A 10,237-nucleotide genomic window follows, 5' to 3' on the forward strand; every position below is an offset into this window, starting at 1 on the left:
TCTCTAACTAAATGTTGTGCTATAATTCTATGGAGCCCATCAGGTCATTATTTGGCTAGAGGCGCATCAGACTAGCTAATTCTAGCTCCCCTTTTAGATCTTTTTTGGGACCTCGCTCCTCAATTACAATAATTGATTCAAATTCAAAGACTAAATTTGAAAACATTCAAAGGTACTTTAATTAAATTAAGCATAAATTTAAAATATAAACTTAAAACTAGTAAAAGCAATTTGAACTGTATTATTACTAATCTAATGTGAGGATAAGCTCACATTATCTCCCTTAGTTTAAATGACATCATTGTTAAAAAAAATAAAAAATAAAACTAGTAAATTATTGAGAGACTATGCTTAACCTCTTCGATTGGAGATGATGCATGAATATATTATTTAAAAATTAATATTTTGAAGGACTATAATTCTAAACGGAACAATATTTATTCTTTGGGTTAGAGATCGCGACTAGAAGGCAAGAGTCAGAAGACCCAAGAAACCTAGCCGTTAGGGAATCCCCATGTTCAACCTCAGACACAAAGCCCTCCACTTGTTCAAACGCCTTCCCTCCTCCTCCGCTCTTCCATTTTCTTCACTCTCTGCTTCTGACTACCTTAACTACCATCTCGATTCTTTCCTCTCCAACCAGATTCCAACCTTCCAGCATCTCTCTCAATCCCACGCTCTGATCATCACTTCTGCAAACTCAAACAACATCTTCATATGCGCAAAGCTCATCTCTCTCTACGCGTCTCTCTCCAAACCCACTTCTTCCACCAAAGTATTCGCTTCGGTTTCTCCCAAGGATACCTTTCTTTGGAACTCCATAATCAAAACCCATTTCTCCAATGGCGGCTACTCCAAAGCCCTCGTTCTCTTTTTCCAAATGCGGGCTTCGGGTTTTGCTCCTAACCAATTTACTCTTCCAATGGTGGTTTCCTCGTGCGCTGAGTTAATGGTGCTTGACCATGGCAACAATGTTCATGGGTTGGGTAAGAAACTCGGGCTCTTCGCTATTAATTCGGCAGTTGGCTCTTCTTTTGTGTATATGTATTCAAAGTGTGGTCGAATGAAGGATGCATCTATTATGTTTGATGAAATTACTGTGAGAGATGTGGTTTGTTGGACCGCGCTTATAATTGGGTATGTGCATAATGATGAGAGTGAGAAGGGTTTGGAGTGTCTTTGTGAGATGCACAGGATCGGTGGCATTGGTGAGAGGCCAAATTTCAGAACGTTGGAAGTTGGTCTTCAAGCTTGTGGGTATCTGGGTGCTTTAGCAGAAGGTAGATGCTTGCATGGTTTTGTAGTAAAAAGGGGAATTGGGTGTTCTGGAGCTGTTAAATCTTTGCTTTTGTCCATGTATTCCAGATGCGGGAGACCTGAAGAATCTTATCTTTCATTTTGTGATGTAGAAAATAAAGATGTTATATCTTGGACGTCAGTTATCGGTGTTTATGCTAGATCTGGGTTAATGGATGAATGCTTAAGTTTGTTTTGGGAAATGCAGGAAAGTGATATTTTCCCAGATGAAATTGTTGTCAGTTGCATGCTTTCAGGTTTTAGAAATTCCACAAATATCAATGAAGGAAAGGCCTTCCTAGGATTAGTCACGAGGCAGAATTATGCATCGAGTCAGATGGTTCACAGTGAACTACTGTCCATGTACTGCAAGTTTGAGTTGTTGACTCTTGCCGAGAAGCTCTTCAGCGGAATGCAGCACCAGAACAAAGAGTCGTGTAACACTATGATTTATGGCTATGGTAAGCTGGGACTGCATACAAAATGCATACAACTGTTTAGGAAGATGAGACATCAAGGCATTGAAGCTGATTCTAATAGCTTGGTATCTGTGGTTTCTTCGTGTTTCCAGATGGGAGCAATCTATCTTGGCCGATCACTTCATTGCTTTATAATTAAGGTTTGTATGGATGAAAATGTCTCAGTAGCGAACTCACTCTTAGACATGTATGGAAAAAGTGGTTATTTGACTATTGCAAGGAGAATTTTTTCTGTGACACAGAAAGATATTATAACATGGAACTCATTGATCTCATCGTACACTCACAATGGACATTCTTTCGAGGCCATAGACCTATATCATAAGATGATTGCAGAAAATTTCATGCCCAACTCAGCAACTGTGGTAACAGTGCTTTCAGCTTGCTCTCATCTCTCATCTCTGGAAGAAGGAAAAAAGGTTCATTGTCACATTAAGGAAAGACGTATTGGGAACAATTTATCCCTTGCGACTGCATTAGTTGATATGTATGCAAAATGTGGGGAACTTGAGAAATCAAGAGAGTTGTTCAACTCAATGGAAGATAGGGATGTTATTTCTTGGAATGTCATGATCTCAGGTTATGCAACACATGGACGTGCAGAATCTGCAATAGAACTTTTCCATGAGATGGAAGATTCAAATGTTAAACCAAACGAACTCACCTTTCTTGCTCTTCTCTCAGCCTGTAATCATTCAGGGCTGGTTGAAGAAGGGAAATATCTGTTTCGTAGAATGCAAGATCTTTCCCTGAACCCAAATTTGAAGCACTACGCTTGCATGGTAGATATTCTTGGCAGGTCTGGTAATCTGCAAGAAGCGGAAGATTTGGTTCTGTCAATGCCCATATCTCCTGATGGTGGTGTGTGGGGATCATTATTAGGTGCCTGTAAGATTCACAATGAAATTGAGTTGGGCGTAAGGGTTGCAAGGCATGCCATAAAATCTGATCCAGAAAATGATGGCTACTATATAATGCTTTCAAACTTGTATAGTTCTATTGGGAAATGGGAGGAGGCTATAAATGTGAGAAAAATGATGGAGGAAAAGGGCGTCGGAATGACAAAGAGTTGGAGTGTAGTCTAATTTGTGTTGTTAAGAGCAACGGAAATCAGTTTACTACTGGAGTAATAGGGGTCTGTTGCATACCACTGACAGAAAAGGAAAAAAAGTTTGATCCCGTGTCCTGAATTTTGGTCCACCAGCAAAAATGAGGCCATAACCACTATTGAAGTAATGTTCAGGTTCTATTCTTGTTCATTACGCTGTACTGTTTCTTAACCATGTGATAATGATAGGTTATTGGAGATATTTGCAGAGATATACATGCATTAAAGAATGGTTTTCATAGCAGAATCGAGTTCATAACTTGTCCGGAAATGAAGCACACTGATAATTGATTCGAGAAAATATTACATTTTACTTCCTGTTTGATTGTTAGATTTCATTCTTTGAACATAGGTATGACATTAGGAGTATGGTTGAAGAAAATAAGTTGGCTCTTTAACCATGGTATGGCCTCGTTCTATGACTATGAATGCCGATGTTTTTAATCCATCATATAACATTGATATAACTTTTCATATTGTTTCCTTGTGCAGTTGTACGGTACAGTTTTAGCGAATTTCCGATCTCGGAGTACTGCCAATGCCAAATGCTCCCATCGTCGCCTCAGGATAGTGGAGATTCACAAGCTTTCTGATCCCCAAGTGATTACATAACGTTTGAACTTCAATGTTAATGAAGTATTTATTCAATGTTTCAGGTTGAAATGCCTCGTGGGAGAGAGGCCTTTCCTATATTACACTTGTACGAAATCCCTAGTTTGCCTAGGGCTTCTAGAATTTAAACACATCGATCGAGAGCGACTTACATGTAATTAAGATGCTACGTGACCATTTACATGTAAGTTCTTCTCTGTTCGAATTGCCTGATTGTCTTCATAAACTAAGGGAAATTGGAGGTTTAGGGTAAGTCGTCATATCCACTGCAATACAATCTACTATTGACAAAAAAAAAAAAAAACTACGTTCTCTTAAATGGAAACTTCTACAATATTACTTAGGATTGAATGATACGAGAATATAAATGAATGTGATTGAAAATAAAAGATCTAAACAATTGTAAAAATCAAATCTAATAACTAAAACACATGTAATATTGAAACCACACCATTTGTAATTTGATTTCTAAACATGTATCACATTTCTTTTTTCGACCTAAAAAAAATGCCATACATGTTGTTCAAAACCCACTTGTAATTATTTACAGTCAAAGAAAACACCATTTGTGTTTAAATAAAAGCGTAAAACACCGAAAACGGCAAACCCTAATTTAACTAACATACAGAAAAAGAGCCTTTAGATTTAAGCGTACTAATTGTAATTAAAAAGGTGGTTAAAGCAGATAATCTCAATCCAAGTAGGTGACTTAACATTAACAAATGTATTAGTTTATTATTAATTCAACAAACGAACAGAAGTGCAGGTCACCTACGTTATTGGTTTGGTCGGTCAAAACACGCGGCCTGTGGAAAACACACACATATTTGATGTGGACGTGCACCCATATCTCATCTAATCAAAGACTTTAGCCGCTAGAGTTGGGTTAATCATGACCCGCGCACCCAGATCTCATATTTGATGTGTTTTGAAACCGTCCGCTGATTTTTTGCTTTTAAATCAACACCGTTGAAAAACTTTTACATGTATTTATTAATGGCGCAGTTCTATATTTTTTTATTTTACAAGCAATTTTATGAGTTTATCTTACAATAATACCATTTGAGGAAAATTGAAATTACATTACAAAAATGCAAACAAAAATATAGAACCTGTTGTAGGCATAATTTACTGAACAATTATAGAGGCCATAGAGAGAGAAATGTGCGGCAATAGTAGAGAGAAAGAGATACATGTGTAATTGTGGGTGTGTGTTATTCCTCCTCTTTGTGCCTTTATTTATAGTAGTAGGGAAGATTAATTCCTTATCCTTTAGGACTACAACATTTAATAGGTAATCTACTCCTAATAGGAATATAAGATATATTCTCATATAAACTAGGATTTACACAATCACATTCTTATTCCAATAGGACTGCAACACTCCCCCTTGAGTGTGTAAATACTCAAACAGATGACGCATCAGGTCTTCATCGTTGAAGTAAGTACAGTTGATGAAGTCGTCGGCACAATGAGCGAATGCGAGTCTCAAATCAACGGAAGAATGCATAAAAAGGTAAAACTCACAAAACCTCGCTATGGTAAAACCCATAGTCTAAGGAGAAAAGTGAGAAGTTGCATTAAGTCAAAATTATACATCTTTTGGACGCAAGTAGAAGAGCTCACAAGGGTATGATCAACCTAGGATGGGTGCCTCGTTAAAACCTAGTTAGGTAGCAAAAACCCAATGGGAAAAATGCTCCTAATAGTAGGGAAAAAGAGTACATTAAGATCCTAGTTAGGTAGCAAAAACCCAATGGGAAAAATGCTCCTAATAGTAGGAAAAAAAAATACATTAAGATCAAGTAAGTATACTTCTGGATACTCCCCCTGAGTTTGACATAACTTCCAAATGAGAACTACAAGCATTGCATATGATAGTGAGGCATATCAATTCCTCGGACAATCTTCTGGAAGGTTGACTTCAACAGTGACGTCGTGTAGAGGTCGACAAGGTTGTCTAGGATCAACTTGCATGACTTCAATCTCTTGATGTTTTGCTGATGTAGATGTGGACACAATATATCTTGGTGTTGACTTCATTGATGTATCATGGCTTGGTCGGGTTGATACATGCGGCATAACTTCATGTATCGTCGTCGGGACTCAACAATGGATGAAAACACAACAAGTACTTCGAATATGCTTAACAAGAACTCCTAACCATGTCTCACTTGTGGCGTAGTGAAGTGAGGTGAGTCTTGGAACAATTCGAAGATTTCGCAACTAAGGTCATATCGTGGACCTGCAAGATATTGTGATATCCCTAACGGTAAAGACACAACCATTTGGGGATTTAGCCTTGTGCGAGTTTGATAAGTAACCAGCGTCAACATAACAAATAAGGAAAGCATCATTTCGAGGATCAGGGGGTTGGATCCGCTCGAGATGTGTTGGAATTTACCCTCATAGTACCTTCAGGGTATGTCTTTAGTACCAATTTAGTGGTTGCGTGTAGGCGCAATGCTGCATCTTTACCAAGATCAACAGCGAAGGAGATGTCCTGTCTAAATACAATGAGCTAAGTACAACGAAGCACAAAGTTGAACTTTAGATATGGAATTTTGGATTCCATAACCTTTTCAAGGATCTCATTTGCATATAACATATAGACGATCAAAGGTATACTCAAAGGTGACACCTTCAGGGTATAGTTCAACTAGTAAACCAAAATACCGTCAAAACAATGCTTCAATCTTTAGGTCAAGGCATAAACGAGTTTTCCCAAGATCATTCATCTTAAATTCCATCTTTAGGTGTGAGGCAGTTTTCTCAAGCTATTCCGAAGTCTTATTGAGATTTGTGTCAACAACATAAACTGTAACTCTAGCAATTCGGAATAAGACTTCATAGTCTAACACGCAAGGACATAATTCATATCCTTGACTGATCAAATAATCACTTAGGCGGGTATACCACATCTGTCAGATTGTAAGTGAACGCATCAAACAAGTTAAGAAGGTGTTCTGCGGTTTGGAACTATTTGAACCAGTCCATGTAATTCTTCAGGAACTTACATGTAAATCTCCATAACAATATCCCCATGGAGAAAACACTAACCACATTTCATAAAGCTGCTATCAATCACAGGACGTTTGAGAGAAACTTTGCATCGTAAGGCGTGCATCATATCGTACTATTTCATTCATTTCATAACGCTTCTTTTCCCACTTGTAACATAATAGGGTTACCTTGGGCAGTGTAGGAACGATAGGTCCAAACACACTTTGTTAAGGAATTTGACTTGGATTGTAATTTTGGTTGTCCAATCAGTTCTACGTTGCCACTTAATCAACGGAACACAGTTCGATATCATCGCTTTTCATTTATGTCGGTAACTACCATATAAGTGAAAACATCATCGATGATAATCTCATTTCAATTCCATTTAGCTCATCCAAACTAGTATACTGGACCAAGAACTTCAAGTCTCGGGAGTAATCCAAATTAATCCCATGAGATGGAAATGATTTAAGATAGTGATCGAGCTTATATTCATTGTTGTGCCGTGTTTTCCTCTTCTAGGGAAGTGAATCCTACAAACCGAATGATCTGTCATGCTCTAGGCCAAGACAGATTGATTGGCTATCTGTCGGTGTACCGGATCGTCCAACAGGGACGTCTAAATCGTCTAATAGAGGCGGCACATCCTCGAGGGATGTTGACTCAACATCTGTTATATACGTCTATCTTTGCAGACATGTGTTGCAGCAGGTGTATGATCTCGTCACTTTAGTTAGATCAGAGAATGCATCTAGAGCAACATTCTGAAAACTAGAATTCATCGTACTTGCTTATCACACTTGTGTAGTATGGGGATTGAGATGCGACATAGTGGGAAACGTCCACGCAAATTCGCGTCATTCTCCAAGAAGGTTAACGTTCTTATCTCCCCCTAACGGTGGGAAGACTATCTCATTAAAGTGACAATTTCATTAAAGTGACAACTCGCAAATGAGCGGTAAAGAGATCACGTGCAAGGGCTATAAGAGAGCTAGTGTGAAGGAGAATCATGATCGACAAAAGATACACATTCTTCTTTGAGGACCCACGTTGGTATGTTGCGGCGATGCAACTTGGCACATGGAATACACACCCAAATGTGTAAATACGAAAATCGTCAGGTTCGTACCTAGTAACCAACTGTAACATCATATAGGTTGGGTGACAATGGGCCTCAAGGTGGAGCAACATAACTACGTACAAGATTGCATAGCCCTAGGTAGAAACAGAAAACTTGGTATATTTACCAAAATTCAGGCGATTATGTAAATTGCGCTTTATGATCACTAGGCGAGGCTATTTAGGGGTGAATCATGGGAATTCGATGTTCAATTATAAACCCAAAATACATGCAATACTTTATCGAAACCTGTCGATTTAAACTCTTCAGCATTATCCAATCTCCTGGACTTTAAGGGATAAATAGGGTGGTGAGCCCTTAATCAGCCATGAGGTTTAGCAGCAATGTGTGTGGACAAACATGTGACCAGTTTGTCAATTCATCAACAAAAACCATAAGTATTTATATGGTCCACATTTTGGTTAGATTAGTCCACATATATTCCCTTGAATCCACTATGAAAAAGGATGATTTCGTATCTTTGCAAGGAATGATATAGAAAATCAATTTCCTTAATGAGCAGGATTGGCAAAGTGTGCTTGTAGGCATAAGATCCTTACTTCGGGTAGGGAGATGCGTTGTAGTATCATTGTTCGACCTAAGTGTCCCAAAAGGTCGTGCCAAAGCAAGTAAACTGCTCAATCACTAGGCTTCAAGCCGGCCACATGTGATGTATTCCCAGTTGGGAGACAACCCATTAGCCCAAAATCAAAGCTTTAGACTCATTTTTGGAGATGGTGCAAAGATATTTCACTTTATTTTCTTCAGTGGTTTCATTTATGATCATTGTCATCTTGAATATCCTTAAAAACTCAACGTCAGGGAGAATTTAAGGTCCCTTAAATGGTGATGTAGTACCATTCATACAACGATGAGCGTGCCAATGCTTTTAATCAGGTTGGATAGACCTAAAGTCATTGTTAGAGATGTGATTTAGGTGTAAAGTTAGTGTGCGTAGTACATATTCATCCAAACAACTAACTTTCCCATATTCCTACCTAATTACGTGTTTAATTGAATTGGTCACATGTATTAAGAAACATGATTCAATTAACTCATATTCGAGGACAATATCATTAAGATTATCCATAAGTAAAATATACACCAAACTTGAATCCAAGAACATGGAAAAATATTCACAAAGTAAACCAAAGTTACTAGGGTGGATTCTGCTAACAAAGCCATCCATGTCAAAATTCTGCTTTTCTAACGATGTTTGGTGGAGCAAAAGTAGTCTCACATATTAACTACTAGAATGGTACTCCTTAACAACATTGGTAGGGGCACGAACAAGTGTATAACCAATGATCTATTCCATCAAGACAGAAGTAGATTTTGCAGGGTTAAGGTTTGAGAATACTATCCCTTATTCTTGGAGTTTAAGGTTTTAGGTGCCAAGGATCATGCTTCGGGCATTATGCCACACCTTGGCAGTCCCTGATTCTACCATATGTTGTAAAAACAAACTCCAAATTGGATTGTGAGAGAGTATGCCATTCAGTGTATGCTTGCCAAAGTGGTGCATCACCATTCGGTTAGGCTTTGACCGAACTGGGTCGAGCCATTCGGTAGACTCCAGCCGAACTGGGTCCATACCTTTCTCTCACATTTGTGGTAGCAATCAGATCCGAGAATTTGGTAAACTTCCTCTTTCTACACTACTACTTCAGGGGCAAGTTAGAAACATGAAAGACGAGAAAAGTATTCTCTAGTCAAAATTTGATCGGATTTATAAACTTCAAAATTGTACTCATTTATGGACGTAATCATGGTGTGCTTCAGGCAATATCTTTCATAATTAAACGGTCCATAGAAGTGAGCCAAAGAGCCATGGAATCCTTGTTCATGAGGTATTTCCATTTGTAATGCTTCGGGCACAAGTCTTTGAACAAAGATCATGGCGGAGGCTTATTCAGCTCTTCCTTGCCATTGTTGGCTACAATGGTTTCTCAGCTTCTTGATAGTCAAATGGAGATTCACGTCTTGTACCCACATAAAATGGTTTCTAATAGAAATATCCAAATCAGGGAAATCGAACTTGTGACAGTTCGACAATCCATTGAATTGAAGGGAACACGATTGTGATTGTTGCTGTGGGAATAAATCATCCATAAGCATCAAAGTTAGAACATTCAGGTTCTAAGACATGGTTTTCATGAAAAATTCAGGTTTTCATGGGTGTATTGTTTTATGAAAACTTCGGGTTTCAAAGGCACTAAATTTGAAACTATAGGTTCAATTTAGTTTATGAACATTTAGTTCATAAAAGAGAGGTTCCTGCAAGAAACACAGAATGCAATATACAACTAAGTGTAGTGGATTTAAGGTTCTTCGGGAACTCAAGTGTTAGAGCTTTGTTACTACGAAAGTATGTCAACGGTTCAAAGTATAAAAATAAATTATTGAATCGTTAATGTCCAAAAGTGATCTTCAGGTCAATAATTTTGGATTCATTATTAGATTAATGGACTGCAGGTCACTTTTAATTAATTCAACAGATCGGGACCATTCGGGGTCAATCGTAGAAGCAAAATAATTATAACATTAGGGTTAAAATTATTTAAAATGCCAAAAATTAGCATTAGATTCCAAAAGCCATAACCCAATAACATTGGGCTT

The 10,237-nt window shown here is 38.1% G+C and overlaps 1 protein-coding gene across 4 annotated transcripts; it reads left to right on the forward strand.

Annotated features, from left to right (window-relative positions):
* Positions 1-306: 306 nt before the first annotated feature.
* Positions 307-3,717, forward strand: LOC103960064 (pentatricopeptide repeat-containing protein At4g39952, mitochondrial). Of its 4 annotated transcripts, none has more exons than XM_009372453.3 (3): positions 307-3,018; positions 3,236-3,286; positions 3,376-3,717. In XM_009372453.3, the coding sequence occupies exon 1, from the start codon at positions 515-517 to the stop codon at positions 2,858-2,860; it is 2,346 nt and encodes a 781-aa protein (XP_009370728.3). In that variant the 5' UTR covers positions 307-514; the 3' UTR covers positions 2,861-3,018; positions 3,236-3,286; positions 3,376-3,717. The 4 variants fall into 4 exon arrangements, with proteins under 4 accessions (XP_009370728.3, XP_018506092.2, XP_048427182.1 ...); XM_018650576.2 differs by having other exon boundaries at positions 307-3,007; XM_048571225.1 differs by lacking the exon at positions 3,236-3,286.
* Positions 3,718-10,237: the final 6,520 nt, after the last annotated feature.

The sequence above is a fragment of a genome, unplaced genomic scaffold (assembly GCF_019419815.1).
Source record: "Pyrus x bretschneideri cultivar Hongxiangsu unplaced genomic scaffold, Pyrus_bretschneideri_v1 Contig104, whole genome shotgun sequence".
Lineage (NCBI taxonomy): Eukaryota > Viridiplantae > Streptophyta > Magnoliopsida > Rosales > Rosaceae > Pyrus > Pyrus x bretschneideri.

What these genes read in the sequence shown, in the direction of transcription:
- LOC103960064 (XM_009372453.3), top strand. Translation starts at nt 515, where the DNA reads ATGTTCAACCTCAGACACAAAGCCCTCCACTTGTTCAAACGCCTTCCC.